The sequence below is a fragment of the Anthonomus grandis genome, chromosome 6, assembly GCF_022605725.1.
Source record: "Anthonomus grandis grandis chromosome 6, icAntGran1.3, whole genome shotgun sequence".
Lineage (NCBI taxonomy): Eukaryota > Metazoa > Arthropoda > Insecta > Coleoptera > Curculionidae > Anthonomus > Anthonomus grandis.
In genome coordinates, this window is record NC_065551.1 from 28,119,819 (window position 1) to 28,139,774 (window position 19,956).

At 27.3% G+C, this 19,956-nt stretch overlaps 2 protein-coding genes across 2 annotated transcripts in view; both read left to right on the plus strand.

The window, feature by feature from the left end:
- The first annotated feature begins 4,061 nt into the window (after positions 1–4,061).
- On the plus strand, positions 4,062–5,689 carry LOC126737616 (uncharacterized). The gene is made up of 2 exons (XM_050442593.1): positions 4,062–4,268; positions 4,328–5,689. The coding sequence occupies exons 1-2, from the start codon at positions 4,248–4,250 to the stop codon at positions 4,742–4,744; spliced, it is 438 nt and encodes a 145-aa protein (XP_050298550.1). The 5' UTR covers positions 4,062–4,247; the 3' UTR covers positions 4,745–5,689.
- A 4,285-nt stretch (positions 5,690–9,974) lies between these two features.
- The window catches only part of LOC126737615 (protein O-mannosyl-transferase TMTC2-like), a 251,233-nt gene continuing 241,251 nt past the window's right edge, over positions 9,975–19,956 (plus strand). Inside the window, exon 1 of the mRNA XM_050442592.1 lies at positions 9,975–10,356. Coding sequence (XP_050298549.1) covers positions 10,217–10,356 — 140 coding nt within the window. The 5' untranslated portion in view covers positions 9,975–10,216. The remainder of the gene's footprint in view (positions 10,357–19,956) is intronic.

Here is a 19,956-nt window from a genome sequence, read left to right on the forward strand (position 1 = left end):
AGGTGATGTCAAACTTAAGGAGTTTATTTAAGACATTATAGGGAACAATATTTGCATAGGAATTCCTAGTCAAAAATGATGTATGTGATAACAAACTTCCTAATAATTCTTCTTGAGTGCCTACGGGAGTTTCATACACCAATGACTTTATGTAACTCCAGATGATAAAAAACCAATGGTGTTAAGTCTGGACTACGAACTGGCCATCTAATAACTCCTCCTCTTCTGATCCATCGGCATATTTTTAAAATATAAAATCAACCATTTTCAGACTGAAATGCAAAACTTTTTTGTGAAGCAACTATGCTGGTATTGCGACTAAAATGGCCAATGACATTAATAGTTTATATATTCCTATCTTTTTTCTATATTCTGCATTATTGAAATTTGTAATAAATTATTTACATAAAAGACACTTAAGGAAAAATTAATTTAGAGCCAAAACGGCTTATTTTTGACTAGGCGTTCCTATGCAAATAAGGTTCACTATAATATCCCAAATAATCCCCTTAAGTTTGGCACCAACTTTTTGGAACACCCGGTATATGTTGAACAGAGAAGTTAAATTGCATGCTTCATATATTCCCTATACTACGCGTAGTGTATATTCGTGTACAATTTTTGCATAGTCTATTTATTCTAAGTCTAGTTATTACTACTCTATCTTTTCTTGTACGATTATATATTTTATTTACCCTAAAAAATCTGACCTTAATTTTATACATTATATTATTCTCATCTTGGAGGTCCCAATTAAAGTTGGATTAGATTTTTAATATTAAGGGAAAAGTAATTTATATTTAAGTAAAATTGTATATGTATAGGGATTTCATTTGGTTGTTCATTAGCTAATAAATCAGTTTCAGTATTTCGTTTTCCCTTATTCCGAAGTGATTAGGGAACCAGTTAAATGTAATATTATATTTATATAAATATGCGTTTTCTACTTGGCGTTTAAGCTAAAATACAATATTCTTTTCTACAATATTAATTTATAAATATGAAATACAACTGGAACCAAAAAGCAACTAGGCTGCTCTTCATAGTTTTTGTTCACTGTGATTACGTATTTTGTCTATACCTTCTGTTATGCTCTTCATCAATCAATGAAAGATTGTAACTAATTTTATGTTGATCTACCAGTGTTTTAAACGCATATATTTGCCTACTATGGAAAACCTTTCTTAGAGTTTATAGTTTGTCATTCAAAAATAACGACTTTTTTTTGAAAAAAAAAACACAAGTTTTATAAAGAACTGTTTTTTAATTTCTAGTGCAGTGATAAATTAATACGACTTATAATTTCTTATTTAATGGAAGTGGATTTAAATTAAGTGTAAATATTTTTTATTGTACGCCACTAAAATAGCTTTTAAACATTAAAACAAATTTTATTAACCGCAGAGTGTGTGATGATTCTATTTTCGTTCACGAACACAGTGGTCAATAAAAAAACTTAGCTTTTATGACCTTAATAAAATAAACTCCTAAATCAATTGCTATAATTTCGAAACTCTTTATCAGTATCAATACTAATAATAACTAACCTGAAAATTAATATATTTTTTGTCATTGGGGTCTTAGAGAATAATCCAATATTTCAAACCTATCTTAGTCAAAAGAACTTTAGTGACTTTATGTGATTATTTTATTTGATGCAGCTGTTAATTTCCAAATTTATTTTGATGAGTTTCCGTTATCCACACGTCTATATAATAGTATTTATTATATTTATTAAAATAAAATCTTCTTACCATCTACGTTTAGGTGTACGGTTCATCTTGGATCGATATATTTCGACTAATTAAAGCAGCGGCCGGCAAAAAGCCAGTGTTTGGACGTCGCTAAAAAATTGCTTTTTGGTCCACACCCACCAGTTAAATTTATTGAGGAAAACGGCATTAATAACTGCTCTAGTTCAACGTAAACTCCCACAAACGAAGATGCTATCGGCACCTAAGTATTGTTTATTTTACAATCCACCATAGTTCCTTTATAATTTAGTGGTAGTTTACATGCGGGGCACTTTACAATTACATAATTTGCGTGTCAGTTATGTAGAAGTTTATGTGGAAATAAAAGGGACAATTATCAGTGGCCTGGCGTGTTTCCTACTTTTTTTTTAGTGCCGGTATAGTGAAGTTTATGTTTAAGGCTTTCTGCGAAAGTATTTTAAGTTTAGTGAGTGACTTTTTAAAGTTTTATGGCTGTAGGGTAAAAGTTAATTTGATATATAAAAAATGCAAATTGGACTCTGGAAGCCTTGGCAAACTTAAAAAATTAAATATGTTTACTTTTATGTTAAAGATAAAAAATTAAAGGGAAAAATTCTAGAAAGTCCCTAGAGATTAATACTAAGATAAGAATTCTAAAAAATAATTAATATACGTTAGTGCAATGTATAATCTTTACATGTTTTATGCAACCAAATAGTACTTAAAAAAAAAACGGCTTTATGTTATTTAATTTTTTCATTGTTTTAATACTTGGAACATAATAATGTAGAGCTTATCGTTTTTTTCTCGAATTCCCTGGTCTAAAAATATTAACCATTAAAAACACATCTTTGTCACAAATCCTTGATCAGAAACTTTTTGTCCTTTTTTTTAGTGTCTAATAATATTAATTGAAAATGTTAGTTTTATATTTATAGTGTGAAATATAAAAATGTGAATTTAGTAACAAACGTTCATAGTTACAAAATCCATTAAAAATATCTATATTAATTTATTTAGCATTAAAAAAACCCAAGTTGTTCTTTTAACGGCTTTAAAAAATAACTCTTTTGGACTAAAAGAGCTGCCTAATTATTTACTCTAAATTTGGCTTAAAAGTGTTAAATATTAAAAAAAAATTAAATTTGTATTAATTTATGTATATAATAAAAAGCCTTCAAAAAACTACAACAAGAAAATAAACAATGTAAGCTTATTTTTGGTTTTAGACATTTAAAATTATATTTTCTGTAAAGCATCAGTAAGCTATTTCCAAAGTCTATTTTTTGTTAAAAATGTACTGTTTTTCTTACACATAACACCCTGTATAGAGAAAGTTATATACTAGGTAAACAAAATTAATTCTCAAAGGAAGGTTTACCTAAAACCACACAAATCCCCAAGCACTAACAACAATGTATCATTCCTTATTAACATTTAAAGAGCAATAAATCTAAGTAGAATTTGCTAGGTGGACTATCGGCCCTATAATTCACTTTCTAGCTGCGTGCATAATTCTTAGCGAGTATTGGTCAATGTAAATTATGGCATTGTTGTAGAATATGTACACATGTACCTCAAAAAAGAATTTGGCGTAAAGGTTAGATAATTCGTGTTTTTTGAAAATTGTTACTTCAACAGGCTTTGATTTATTATAATTCTTTTCATTAAAATGTCAGTACAATTTGAAAATTTTACTTAGTAAATTTTATTCACCTTTTACATCAATATCAAGAAATCAAGAAGCTAAATTTTCTTATTCCACAATATTATGCTTATTGATTTCATCATTATGCAAATCTTTATGGGTTAAGAAAACTTAATTATGAGTATCAAAGTAAATACACTTAGTAGAAATAAAACGGCCGTGATAATAAAATAAGCAAACATTTTATATTTTCGACCATAAAATGGTTAAAGATTTATTATTTTTTTTAAGTTGAAAAGTGACCATCCATCTCAGGCTCACGAATTAGGGATTGATAGAGAAATGAAGTGTGATAGATGCAGAAGATGTGTTAAAGAAACAGATTACAGCATCCCATCTCATGATATCATAGAATTATAAATCTTGCAGGATGTAATAAAATTACGCTTGTCATATAAAATATGGAAATAGGTTATCGCCTGATGGGCATTAGAGTCTAACAATGCCCATGGTGCATACAATGATTTATGTTTTACCTAAAAATTGATTTTTATAAATAAAAATAATTTTAATATTAATTAAAAAATAGGGTTTACCTGTACAGGTAGGTATACGTACATACCTACCTACAGACATTTATCAAGTGTCTTGCAGTGATTATTTAAGTTTGACTTTGATGTTTCTGTCAGTTAGTCAGTTGGCATTTTTTGTTTAAATATTTGCTTAAAATGGAAGAAATTCCACAAAATATAAGAGAAAAGGCCATAAAAGCGATCGAAAATCTTTAACCAGTTAAATCAAGGCAACAGTATGATTGGGAGTATGGCATATTTGGTATTTCGAAAGATGCCAACGCAATTGTTCAAATAACCGAAACCTTTCTAATGGCATATTTTCAGGAACTGGTAAGTTATTGATTTTATTTTAATAGGTACATATGTTTAACAAATTTTAATATTTTTAGTCGGAAAAATACAGTTCGAACTCTCTCTGCACCAAGTATTCTACCCTAAGGTCTACGTTAATGGTCCATAAAAATATAGACATCTCGCAATACCATCGTCTCATATTTTTTTTAAAAGTTAAGTCGAAAGGATATGTCCCGAAGAAGTCTAAAGTTTTGGAAGGAGAACAAATAATAAAATTTATTAAGAAGGCTCCTGATGACATCTACTTGGTACACAAAGTCATATTGGTAATGGGTGTTTTTGGAGGTTTAAGTGGAGATGAATTATTCAAAATGACCATTGATGATATTGAAGCTAGAGGAACGGTCTTGGTTATAAAGGTACCAAAGAAAACCAAAGTACTAAGGTACAAGGTACCAAAGAAACTAAAACTTCAACTTCAAAAAGTTTTACTATCATTGAAGAAGATTTAGGCGCTTTAAATTTAATAAAAAAAGTACGCAGCATTAAGACCAGCTGGAATAAAGGAGCGAAGATTCTTTCTTACCTATAGAAAGAGTCACTGTACAGTACAACCTGTTGGAAAAAATACCATAGGAAGCGTCCCAACATTGATCGCAAAATTTTTAAAACTGGATAAGCGTATACCGGCCACTGTTTGTGTCGCACATCGTCAACTTTACTTGTTGAGGCAGGTGCTTCATTTGAAATACTAAAACAACATGGGAAATGGAAAAGCTCTTTAGTAGCTGAAGGATATATAGAAGAAAGTATTTCATCCAAAAATAAAGTAGCCAAAATGATTGCCAATTCAGTAAATTCGGAGGTTAATTCCGTATCGACTATTGAAAATTCTTTAATGGACAATTTACAAACTATACAAAATAGCGTTAGTGCTGCCACCTCTACCATCACAAAAAACACCATCCGACCATTCTATAGTGGGATCAGCTACATTTTCCGGGACATTTCAAAATTGTAATTTTTATTTTGGAAGTTTAATTTTTAGTATTTAAAGAAACATTATTTTTTGTATAAAATGGATGTTTATTCTTTATTATGAGATATAAAATTGGATAAGCAATAAAATTTCCGGGCATTATCATAATTCCCGCTTATAATGCCCTAGGTGTGATAGCAGGTATTATTGCTACCATAACATTCCGTTTCTAAGGTATTATTAATCAATAATAGATAGGTAAAACATAAAGATTATTTAGGTCGCAATTAAGAAATGGAATAAAAATGATACAATACTGAAGCAGTAATTTAGAAATATCTGATATATCTAGTTCAGCCTCTAGAAGTCCTTTGAAAATTATAGAATGATGTGGCGATCTGTAAAATTTTTTTCGTCAATTTTTTTTTAGCTTTTTTTGCCATTATAAAACAAATTATAGATTTTTTTTAATTAAATAGCTTTAGAGGGTAATTTAAATCTCTTATTTTGATATTGCTACACTTACGTAAAAGTTAGGTAAAAGGTAATTTGAAATAAACTATCACTAAATACATACAAATAATTGAAAAAAAAGCCTAAATTATGCATAACTTAAAAGAATCTGTTTCACTTTTACTATTACTAGGTTTCATTTACATATTTATATTAGATGATACCGCTATAAAATATTGTTAAATATAATAAATTTACATTACACAACTTTTGGGTATCACTCAACATACACAGAGCATAATTTGATTTTTCTAAATTTGTTATGCTCTACATTGCGGTCTATTCACAATAGAAATTCGTGAAGCGTCCGACCGTTCCATCTTCGAGCTCGGTCTCTAATCGGAGAATCCGCCAGTTATCCCACAATTGAAGTTAATTGCTAAATTGCAGTCTCTGTCTTTGTTAATGGGACCGAGCGGTTTTATGGAGGCAACAAAGCCTATGGCTTTGCACAATCAAAGTGATTGCGTTGGTACCATATAGCGGGCAATCCTTTTTCAAGCTTAAAGTTTCGTTCAGTGGTCACATTTAGTACAGGGGCATCAAAAAAGTGGTTCTTTACAAATAGAATTAAGGATAAAACAATATGTGCTACTAACCATAGTCGAAACTTAGTGTCTTAACTTAACCAGAACCCAGCTAACTCATTTCAGTCTGTCGTTTATTTTTATTTCTTCAACTATATTTATATGACCTATGTGGTTAACGAAAGCTTAAAGTATTTAAGGAAATTATTTTTATTTCCAGAAACAGTAAATAAGAAATGAGGATCAAAACACTCTATGATTCAGTTAATCATATGAAATGGTTCAATTAATTACCATCGTGAAACAAGTATATCCAAAAAGCAGTAGTATAAAGAGGAATTTAGTCAGGTTTAATGCAAGTGGTTAAAATATCCTCCTACGATCTAGTTTAACTTATTTTAGTTCAGCAACAGCATAAATACCTTTCTATTAAATTAATGTTCAAATATGTAAGACGTCAGCGAAATTGAATCTTAAAGAGACTTTATTAAACAATGCCTTTCTAATAACATAAAAGAATTTATATTAAAAATGTAATAAAAATTAAGTAAACAAGATGAAAAAGGGACGCTCTAACTGAAAGTAATATAAAAATAATTAGAATAAGGCTATATTTATACAAAAATGTCATATTTTTACGCAATGGGGAAATATGGCGTGCTAAAGAACTGAGGGTAATATTAACGTTATTATGAAAAAATATATATATTTTTAATTTTATTTTATTTTATTAGTTAATAATTATATGTATTAAGCTATTGCTGTTGCTATAAAACTGGTCCAATATAATATGTCTAACAAAAAAATCTTGCTCATACAACACCGATTTTAATTTTTTCAAAAAATAAAAAATTACTTCCAAAAACCTAGAAAGCTCGATAAATTATTTTAATTTCAAGTGTTTAAAAAAGGCTGAAATAAAACAATTATTGTATATGTAATTACTTACAACAAAAGACTTCAAATAACCGAAAGAACATTTAAAATAAGTCTAAAAGTCTAAAACATCACATAGAAACTTATTTCTAATATATGTATCTAAAGAAAATGATCCTAGAACCCTAAAAATAAAAAAAAATTCTTTTCAGTAACTAGAAGAAATGTCCTTGGTGAAAAAATCAAATGCAATATTAATAATTTTGTAAAATAACTCAATAACTGTTTCCGATATATTAAATTTACCTTCGAATAAGAAACAAATAACCAACTTCCATTCGTAGATACTCTTGTTATCAAAAATATTAATCAGTTAGATTTTGATATTTATAGAAAAGAAACAAATAATTTCAGATACATAACTACTAACCATTGTTTTTAACATAAAATGGCTAGCATGCACTTCTTGGTACAACGTTTGATGTCTATAACTCTAAGTACTGACAGATTTAATGAAGATAAAGCAATAATTGAAACAATTACTTACAATGGTTATGCCGATAAGATAAGCTGATTAGAAGACATGGGTTTAAAGTTAATCTTATAAACTCTACATGATTTCAAAAAGATGAAAATAAGCAAACTTTTGTTGCAATATTATGTGATGTACTATGTTGACAAGAGACTTTGATGGGTTTTTAAAAAAGGGTCTATTAAAGTTGGACCAAGTTACGAAATCTTTTAGGAAACCTAAAATATAAAATAAAGACCAATAAAAGGTCCGGGACCTATGAGAATTATTGCAACTAATGTGATAAAAACTACATAGGACAAACAAGAAGATCAATTAATATCAAATTTAAAGAGCATGTAGCTCATGTGAAATCTGAAAAGTTAAAAAGTCAAGACCACTAATTCTTTTGTTCTTCCTAGTATGCGATAGCAGTGCCGATATTTTTTCTATTTATGACGAGATGGGATATTTTAGCATTTAATTTTATATTATCTTTCTATGCCTATGTGAATTGTTAACGTCCCATTTTCAGTCTTAAATTGTTTTTAAATAAGTGTAACAGTTTTCCGATGCTTTAAACCCTTGTACCCCATGTCTTTTGGGTTCTTCTTTATGTGGTGTATTTTCCCTATACTGCTTAATAAATAAGTAATTTTGCTAATATTAAGACACCCCATAATATTTTTGCTTATTGTGACCTTTGAATGTTGAAAGGCTAAAGGTAGCATATTTCAACTATGGGCAGTTTATCTTTGATGCAATGATGCCAAATGCTTATGTAGAAAATTGCAAATTTATTTTAAAGAAAAAGATAATGACGTGGCAACGCCGATTGATCCCATTGTTGATGCTACCGACATAAGGAATCAGCTCCAGTGGCGTCGTTAAAAAAATATTTACAAGATAAATAATTTTTACGTATTATTATTTACGTATTAATTAATATTTACATCATTTATTTTATTTCACATCAGATAATATATATAGAGTGCTGACTTTTTCAAAAGGACGGTATTGCTATATTGGAAACTAATCGAGCTAATATGTCAATATTGAAAATACATAATAACTATAGATAAGTGTACATAGGTATTAAGCCATTTTTCTGTCGAGACAACAACAAAATATGAAAAATTAATATATTTTCTTTTTTTTATAGTCTATTAATAGTATAAATAAGTATTTGCTAAAAATCATTAGATTTGAAAAATATATTCTTATTTTGATTATTTTATCATTTTAATTATTCTATTTCATACACACATTTACATTCAAGTTTTTATTTCGGCTTATTTCTAAGATCTCCGATTCTACGTTTATGAAGATGGTTCCCTTATGATATGAGATTATGAAATTATCGATATTTACTTGTGAAAAGATCGACTTTAATTGCCGGTTTTCCATGCTGCGGCATAAGTTTTTACCATGGAAACAGTTAAATAATACTGAAATAAGACCTTTTCTCTATTTAACCAGAAAGTAACTAAAAAACACAGAACCTCACAAATGCCGTTTCACTTTGACAACATGACATTTCGCTTATACCTGCGTTATTGCCATGCCACATTTTTTAGAAGCTTGAAGAATAAGAATGTCAATATATTTTTTTGTTTAAACATGTTATATTTAGTCTTAGAATAGGTTATATCTAGTTCTACGTTTTATTTTTAATTCAAAATCCAATACACATAATTTATATCATATATTAACATATAGCTGAAAATTTCCTCTTTTGGAAATATGTCTTACTTTCTTACCCCTAAGCACATGTTGAACTCCAACATAGCTGTTGTTTACTGATTTTAGTCTCTATTTTAGGCTCTAAAAATGGTCTAACAGAGCAAAAGCGCTTAGCGGATTTTAATAAAAAATTGCTCTGACATACAAAACGTTGTCTTATTAAAGCGTCTTCTTTAAAAAAGATATAAAAAAATAAATGAGAAAGGACAGCAATAAAAGGACAGCACAATAACCTCTATTTACTAATGCCTTAGTTCATTTTATGCCACAAGTTCTTTAATATGATAGGCAACAGGTTTTAATATAACCCAGAAAATGTTCAATCCATTAGCAGCCCCAGCTAGTCTTCCTTAACAAAAACACCCCTCCTTTTTGTACACAAAAAAGCCAAAAAGTGTGCATCCAGCCAGAGATGAAAAGTCGACTTGACATCAAGTCACTATCTAGTGTATCCAACACCACCACCTGTAGTGTCACCGAAGGATTCAGACTCCCCTTTTACCCCCCGGGATGCGCGCGACCTCTGGGGGCGGGCAGAGTCACCCGTAGAGGGGTCGATCGTGTGCCCTTTCAGTCAGCATTCGAACGCGCAATGATCGTGATACGAAATGTATATAAAACTACGTAACGCGAGAATACGAGGGTCAGTTTTAACGCGAGTCAAATGCGGGCTATTTATGATATGATACTGGCAAATTGGCGGGATAATTTCGTAATTTTTCATTAAATGCTTAGCACTAATCGTAGAATCTATCAAGAATATTTTTAACGGAACATGAAACATGCTTGCGCTTATAAAGCATCTTAAGCGACCTGTAGAAACTGATTGCTGATTATGAAGGTTTTATGTGAAAATGTGAGCAAAATGTTATCCAGTCGGATTCCGAATTTGGATTTGGGGGTGTTAGCTTCCTGTACATTGGCAGTTGTTTTGTATTTAAATACCTTGGATTCCGAGTTTGTTTATGATGACCGGTAAGTCTCGGCTTACTTTAATAATATCTTTATATTATAATTAAACGTAAAGATAACTCCTATTTAAATTCAGAAAATCGTCGATCGACGAATCGGACGATTGATTATCATTTACTAAACTGAAATTTTATTTAAAAGTTGCTACAAATAAAATATTTAAAAAAATTGTTTGATATAAGTTTGCAAGGCATTTTGTGTATGAGACAATATTATTATAAAGTATGTGATAAGTCTTTTTCTTAGTCTACACTAATGTCTAATGTATGTATGTCTGTATGTCTAATTAAATTAAAGTTACGCTAACTCTTTTGTAAAAGGTTTGAAAGGTGTGTGTTGTACAAGATTAATATAATATATAAAATATTTTATAATATATAAAATTTAACCAGAACACTCTATAAATAAAATAAATATAATTTACGCAAATGGGCTTTTATAATTTAGAAATGTATATTTTCCTATATTACGAAGTTCTACGAGTAATATTCAACGTAAGCTTTCGAGTATTAGGAAAACCATAAAATAATATTTATCGCTTCTCGATATAATTTCAATACGTTTGGATCTTTTCTTTAAATATGAAATAGAAATTATATTAATATGTTTTTTAAAATTTACTGTAAAAAACATAACAATAATAATATATTTGAATAATTTTTGAAAATTTAGTAAGGCCTAGAAATAAAGAAAAGAAAAATAGAAAATAAATTGTTTAGAAATTCGGTTAAAATTGAATTTTTTTTTGCAAAAATAAAGCTTACAAAAAGATGATTGAATTAACTTAAATTAATTTGTTATTTAGTCTATTAATTTGTCTTAAATTGCATTATATGACTCAATAGATAAATCGAAGGGCACAGCATATTTTGTATTAATACTATTATGCATTTAGAGTGCACTAGGAGTTATATTAAAATTAATGTCTATACAATTATACAAATTTATTATTTTACATTTTCACTGATATAATAATATCAATATGTAGTATATAATAAATTCGTATAATTTCAATATGCACTAACGCTAATTCTGAGAAAATTGTAAAAAAAGTGGTCTAAAAAAATACAAAATAAAATATTGTGATTTTTGTCTATTAATATTTCTACTAAAATGACATATTACTATTAAATAAACAATCAGTTTCATTTACTTATATCTAAGAAATAATTAAATAGTTGGTAGATGGTTTATTTTAAAACTAAATTATATGAAGATGGCTAGAAGGCTTCTGAATAACTGCCAATAACCTGGCCTAAATTATTACACATTAATAATTAAAATGTATATGATTTACGTTTTTTAATTTTATTAAAAAATATAATAAAAAAAACAACATTCTAATAAATAATACTATTAAATATTAAAAAACAAAACAAACATAGAATATTCATCTTGTCAAATTTGAAATAAATGGATTTTTCTATTCAAGCTCAAGAGTTAAATTATACAATATTTTCTCTTTCTTCAATTTCTTTTGGAGGGGTTGAATTTGAAATGCCCCTGTTTAGGTGGCTTTAGAATTTCTAATATAGCACTTTTCCAGGCCTTAATTTCAATATTTTTCATTTTCTAAATAAAGCCATGTTTTTTAAAAATATTTATGTATTCTTTGCCTTCTATGATAATTTTTTTAAAGTTTTTTCGATCTGACTTACTTTATCTTGTGGTATTAACAAATAACCTACAATAGGAAAGATAACTTCAGCAATTCTAACATTTTAGGGACCTTATGATACAAGCCATTTTAATAACATTCCCATCAACGTAGAATTTTTATTCTATTTACCACAGCCATCAGCAAACAAACCGACAGTGTTAATATCTCTTAAATATGATTGGCATAATCTCTGGAAAATGGCTCTGGCAATTTAATTTTAGAGTTATCTCTTTCTATTTAATTCCAATAATAAGTAAGAACATTGCTTTCAGTAAATGCAACACATGAGTTGCCTACTGCAATAGTGAAGTTACATATAGAAGTTCAACTGACGGCTGAAGTAGATTTATTGGTCTGGCTCATATTGTTTTAGCAGTCAAAACACATAGTAAGCAAGTCCTTCTGCAGCATTTGAAAAAACAGCTTGGTTCTTACTTTGTCAATGTTTCAGTTGTTTTTTTTTCGCTTAAATTTTTTTCTTAAGTTCTAAGCATTTGAAGCACTCATATACAAGTTAAATTTTTTATTAGTTATGATGCTTCTAAATAAGTAAATGTTAAGATACGCTGTTCTACAAACTGGAACTTCTGCCATCAGATTATCTTCCAACAAAAGATTTAAATGTGTGGGACTTTTCTGGACTACTATATTGTATTGGACGAAGTCGTTTTTGGTTTGGTATACTTGTATGATATATTATGAAATTATCCTATATAATTTTTTTCTTAGAGAAAAACTTCTTGATATCTTAGATTTTTAATGATCCACATTTGTCCGCGAACACAAATGGCCGATTTTAAAATTACCAGCAATTTACATACAATAATTTAGCTTAGATATGTCCATTTTTGTTAGGAAATAATTTCGTAATTAAATACGATTGATGTTTTAGAATGTAATGTGATACTTTCAACAAAGCAAAGACTTCAAACAGGGGTTCCAGATATAAAGTTTTTAGAACGTTTACTGGCATAACTTTTTTTTTCAAAAATTCTTAATTCAATAATTGCTGAAAGTACAACTAAGTAAAAAACAAATTATTAAATGAATAAATAGTTAGAGCACATTCACAGTCTTGCTACATTACTTAATTCTAGAAAAGAACACATCTATTAAGGCAACTAGTGCGCTAGCGCGTAGATGTACGTTAATTTTATTAAATAACCTATACTAATCAATTTTAGAAATATAAAATAAAATAACTAAGAAAAGAACATATGTACACATTTAAAATCGTACTTATTTAAGGGCAACATAAAATCTTCAATGAACATAAAGCGAATAAAATATTTGGTATGAATACAAGCAAAAAACATAGCATAAAAAAACAAACACAAGTCTTACAATATTTTAAAAAAGACTCTAAGACTATTTGAAAAATTATTATCAAATATGAAGAATCATAAATACATATTCATCTTTTTCTGTATAAACAAGTAAAAAAATTATAAATTAAATAAAAGTTAAAAAATCTTCAAAATTCATTATGATCTAAATTCTTTTTTAAGTTTTATTAAATTTCCTAAAGGACATATAAATGAGTTATGAATAGATAAATGTTACACAGTAATCCTTTTTAGATAATAGAAAAGATATAGAAATGTCCTCGTATAAATTATTTTTTTTAATATCAGTTATAGTCAGCTATTAACGAGTAATTTTGTAATTTAACTACTTACCTGTTTTCAATCCAATTAATTTAATTTGAACGTTTTGTATGTACAGTATAAATATATACACATCTCACTGATATATACTTACCTTATAGGGAAATATCCACTCTTGATTCTCCACCTTTAATTTAAAATTCATTAAATGATTTGGCGACTATTGAGAACTAATAAGACAGTTAATTTAAGATCTCAATTGTGCTATAGCTGGTTGGAGAATCAATCTAGTAGATTTTTCCAATTTTTAATTTTGTCTTGATAATTCAGATATCTTTTAAAAATTAGTATTCTAATTAAAACTTGATTTTGCTGATCACTATGAGGTGATGCAGTCTCTCACAATTTATTGCTATCTATATTAAAATACACCTTTATAATAAAAATAAAATTAGTTTTATAGCAATATCATATATCAGGTATCTATTATTTTTAAGAGCGAAGTATTCACAAGTAAATAATTAATTGTTACAAAAAATTTGACTAACATAATAATATAATAAATCAACTATTTATGGCAGTAAAGTTTTTAAATTTTAGACAACTTTATATAAAAAGAGACAATTTGCTTGAGACAATACAATAAAGTATAAAACAGTACATAAAACATATACATAATACAAGAGGTACAATTTTTTTTACAAGTCTTTTTTTAAGAGTTTCTTTTTAATATAAGAAGAATCCCTAATTAGTCTTTTTTCTAATTTTAATAATATGTATCATCAACTCGTCAATTATCAACTGATCTTACCGTTGACAATTGTTCGGCTATATATCTTATTTTGGCATGTTTTAAGTGAGCCGCAAGCGGTATCTTATGAGTCCTTAAAAATATCAATTTAAACAACTTCCAAGAGGATTTAGAGGCTTTCAGGTTGATTTGATACATTAATTTGAATCCGTTGACAATAAGGTAAATTTTTATACAACAATTTAATTAAAGAGTCTCCTGAATTACTTCTATAGGCACATTAGAAATCAAACCAAAAAGTAGTTAAATTAAAAACTCTTCATATAAGGATAAGTGGAGTAAATGAAGCAAAGCAGAAGCAAATTCCTAATTCTTTTATAAATTCCAGTCACCTTAAGACAAATACTATTAAGTAAGATGAATTAATGATTCCTATATCCCCTATATTAATAGTAACTATATTTAAATTTTGCATGTAAGATAAACTTTTTTAAATCTAATTTTTGCTCTTTCAATTCATTGAGCTTTTCTTAAATAGGTACCTAAAGTAAATAACCATTATTACATAATATTAATTTATTAACAAAGATTATACTCGGATCTCTCACATCCTAACTCCTTTCACAATTGAGTGAATGATGAGGTAATTTATGTATGTGGGTTTCTATTTCATGGAAAAGATAAAAAATTTACCTCCTTTTATGAAAAGATTATCAAGTAATTTTTTATTAAAAAAATTTTTTTTTACAGTAAATTACTATTGCATGTTACTATATTAAGGTGTATTTTATCGCCGTCGACGAAGGCTTATCAGAAAAATGGGTTTCTATTTTTTTTTGCATATGTCAACGTATACGAATTATAAAAAAAGTTAACTGTATACTCTATAAATTTATGATTTATATATTTTTTTATTAAACAAATTAGTTTTATTTTTTTTATAAGTGTTTAAAAAAATTTTTGTATTTAACTGACTAGAAAATACCTAATAGTGAAGTACAAAAAAAGATACTATTAAAATATGATAACTATTTAAAGGATATTTTGTAGTAGGATTTCCATAACAAAAATATAAGATTCTGCATCGTTTTTAGGGAAAAAAAAATTACAATAAAATATAAAATTATTAGATTGCTGAAAATGATAAAAAAGAAAACCAACATAAAAATTATATTATATGAAATTTAATAATGGTAAACATACAACATTTAAATCGAAATAAAAAAATTCAAATTTTCTTTAATATTACAAATTTTAAAGACAAGTCTTACCTTACCTAAAATAACTACTTAATTTACTTGACCACCTCCAAATGTTTCTACCATGTATTATTGGAAAAACAAATTTATTGAACAAATTTAAATTTACATTTTCTAAAAGAAATTTAATGGATTTGTGTTAATTCAAGATACGTGAAACCAAATGATTTTTTGATATCGATAAGAGATGGTAATACAGGTGAATTATAATAGATCAAAGGAAATTAATAAGTTTATTTTGTAAAGAAAACCGGTACAGCATAGACTTATAAAATCTTTTTAACAAGAATATTGTTATAAATTGTTTAAATTTACCACAAAATTTGTGGTAAATTTATGTGTTATTTAGAGTAATAAAAGTATAGTTTAATTACTATGTTATTTTTTTATAATTTTTTAAAATAATTGTTGATGCGTTAACTGTATTTTTCTATGCAATGTATATTAAAGAAAAAGGCAGAACCTCGACAAGACTTTCGAAGTTATCAACGATTCATTTGGCGCTTAATACATTAAAACAAAGTGTTTTGATCTTGATTTTTAATTTTATATACTTAGTTATTATAATTTCGCTTAAAATTAACAATATTCCTATAAAACCAGCAATGATTACAGTAGATAAATGCAAACGGAATCATGCCTCTAGAATTTTAAAACTAGACGAGCAGTTTGGCGAATTAACACATATTATTCAGGTTTGATGCTTCCTTTATTTGTTTAAATTTCCTGCCTTTATAATGAAAATTAGTTTCATGATTAACTTCGTTTTTTGTCTACAAATTGATCAGAATCTTTGAATTAGGGTTTTTGAAATTTATGCATAACTTAAAAGGATAAGAATATCATTTTGCGCGCTAGTCTAAGTAGCTATTTGTATCCTTCCTTTATACTATAATTATAATATTTTATTTAGCATATTAGTGTTACATCTTTTTATATATAAAGTATAAATAATTTAGCTACTATGCCTCATTTTTTACGCCACCTAATATATCCTTAATTGGGGTAATTTTTACACAATATATTAATTATTAGTTTAGTGAGAAGAGTTTTTTGTTTTATTCAGATATGGGCTAACACAAAAAAAGGTATTTAACTATTGTTTTTTTTTAATGTTTTATTGTAAAATTATATTACCTGTAAAAGTGTGATAAAAAAGGTTATTAAGGCACTGATTAAATACTAATGCAGAATGCTAAAAAAGAGCAAATACATTCCTTAAAAGTAACGTAGTTATTATACAACTATAGCGACTAAGGTTTTTATAATTAAATAATCTAGGAAAATATTTTTTGAGACCGAATATGAAAAAAGATAAATGAAATGTATTTTTTAAGAATTAATAACATTTTTATTAATACTTTTATATGTTTTGTTTAAATAAAATGAAAGAACCTATTGTTAAAACTAAAATACAATACCTTTTTTAAACCGAAAATACTTATCATTATTTTCTTGTCCCGGCTCCGAACTTCGAGCTTATTTCAATAAAATTATAAAATTCAAAAGAGTAGAGTCCAATTAGCGAAATTGCTCTTGAACTCTAGCAGTTAACAATGACGCATCACCAAGCAGAAAGATCTCTCTCTTTCTGTCTCTCGACATAGAAAAGAGGCCGAGTCAAACAAAGGGCCGAGCTTTATCTTGAGAAACATGAGATATAGAGAGAATGGAAGTATACACAAGCAACAAACAATGTGATGTTTAATTAACAAGAGTGTCAACACGTTAATGGCCTAAGGGAATTCTATTGTAGTAAAATGTGGATATTATAATTTTTTTTTTGCCTGGAAAAACTTTCTGTTTTATTTTACAAAAAGAGATAACATTTTAGAACGTTCTTTGTTTTAATTTTTACTTTAGAAATTATTAGTTATTCGTCGAAAATTCGAACAAGGCACCAGAATCTTTGGCTCAGACTCAATATACAGTGAGTTACAAAAAAAGCTTTTTTCATTGTAGTATCTAACACTTGTAATCGCTGTACAGTGACTAATTTACTAATTTAAAAAGCTCCTATAGACAATAGCTATCGCGAGCAAGCGAATTCATTCGATCAGTGAGGACGAGTTCTATATAAATGCACTTTCTTGGATTTGTTTACGTTCACTTCGTTTTGCCAAACATAATGGTCAATAATGAACAAATAAAAGAAATCCTGATAATTAATTTTGTAGTTCTCTCTTTGAATTTGTTGAACATCTATTGAAAACATTTTTCTCAGTAAGGACGATATTTAAATGAATCCATGCACTTACCGGAACTTGTTCTCATTGTCTAAGGTTCTTCGAATGTCGAACAAAATTAAAAGAAATTACTGGATCCATTTAAATTTTGCTGCTAAAATCTAATTTAATATATATTGCAATCTGAGAAAACACAAGTAATTAATATTTTTACCCGAAATTTTTAATTAACCTAGAATGTCGTATACTAGTTTATTAAAGAATGTCAATACTAATACTAAGAAAGAGAATATTGCACTTATTAAAAAATAATACTCAGAATCACTACATTAATTACAGTGTCAGGGACAGTCAAAACTTTTCTCCAATAATCAATTGGCATTTAATTAATTAATTTATGTGAAACTGTCAGGGTTTGTTAGTGTTATTCAAAGCTATATAATTACTATAATTTTATGTGACTAATTATTACTATATATACAAGGAATGGCAAAAAATAATATAAAACAGTTATATAGAAATTATTTTTTTGTAAATATAGAAGAATAGTCAAGTGAATTTTAAAATAGTATAATTATTAGCTTTAGAGATTTTATGTCGCAACCACCTAGTATATTTTTGAGTACGTTCATATTTTATATATAAATTATTTATAGTATCGAATATGGTAAAATTGAATTTAATAATGGATAACTTAAATGGGTATGGAATCTTATATATTTCTTTGGCTTTTCAGTAAATATATTTGATATTTTTGTTATTATAATTATAACAAAAAAAACTATATTAAACACCATATATTATTAGGTTGTTTTTGTTTTGTTTATTTGCCGCAAAAATTTTGCTAAATTTATCAGTATCTTAAATGAACTGAAGTGAATGAAGTAATACATCTTTACTGCATTTGAAGAAATACTATTACTATTTAATAATAGTCAGTATCAGCCATTTCTGTTTAGTGAAATATGCTATTTGATACAGGGTATACTTTTTTATGTGCCATATAAAAAAATAAATTCAATTGTAGTTTCTCCGAAAGGAAACGTCGTACGGAAAATCTCTAAACGCTATTTTGCAGAGCTTAAAAAGTGCCAATGGGAAAGTGTCTATTGTTTCTTCATATTTCTCCAAACTTTAACATCAGAACAAATGAAAAATGAAATCGGCAAAGTTCGTTTTTAGTCATATCTCGGGAACTACTTCGAATTTTCAAACTTGCTAAACTGCATATTGTTAGACTTAAAAATGCCCAACTTGACACATTATATAGTGCAACTGAGAAAACACACGTAATGTTTATTAATATTTCTACACGAAATTTTCTATTATCTTAGAACGTCTGATACTAATTTATTAAAGAATTTCAAACCTGGTACTAAGAAAGAAAATATTGCACTTACTAAAAAATCATACCCAATTAGAATCATTACATTAAACAGTCAAAACTTTTCCCCAATAATTAATTAGCAACTAATTAATTCATGTGAAACTGTCAGAATTCATTGCTCTTATGTAAAGCTACGAAATTACTATAATTATTGCGTTATATACCGAACAATTTTTGTAAACATGGTAGAAAAGTGAAATAGATTTTAAAATAGTAAAATAATTTTAGTGGCTACTAATTTTAATATAGACTTTATGTCGCAACTACTTTATAAAGTTTTAAGTATATTTATATAAAACATATTTACAGAATACAATTATTAATACAGTATATAATATAATAAAATTGTATTTAATAAAGCATAACTTAAATGGGTATGACATAAAATATATCTATATCCTTTAAATAAGAGTCAAAACACTAAGATTTTCCTGGTATAAATATACTTAAGATATTAAGTGTTATGTCATTGTTGGTAATTGATTACTTATGGTTATTATTAGTTTGTTAATTATTGTTAGTTTTATTTTATCAGTATATTACATGAAATAAAATAAATGAGGCAATGAATCTTTATCGCATTTGTAGAAATTGTATTACCATTTAACGGAAGTCTGTATTTATCGATATATAATATAGAAAGATATATTTTCTAAAATATTTCGAAAATAAATTGAAACTTCTGCTTTAAAATATTAGTAACTTCTTAATTCGCTGGGTTTAAAACTAGAACCACGATACACCATATATAAA

Coding starts and splice junctions, on each gene's coding strand:
- LOC126737616 (XM_050442593.1), top strand. CDS start 4,248: ATGGCATATTTTCAGGAACTG. Junction 4,269..4,327: donor TGGCATATTTTCAGGAACTG/GTAAGTTATTGA, acceptor TAATATTTTTAG/TCGGAAAAATACAGTTCGAA.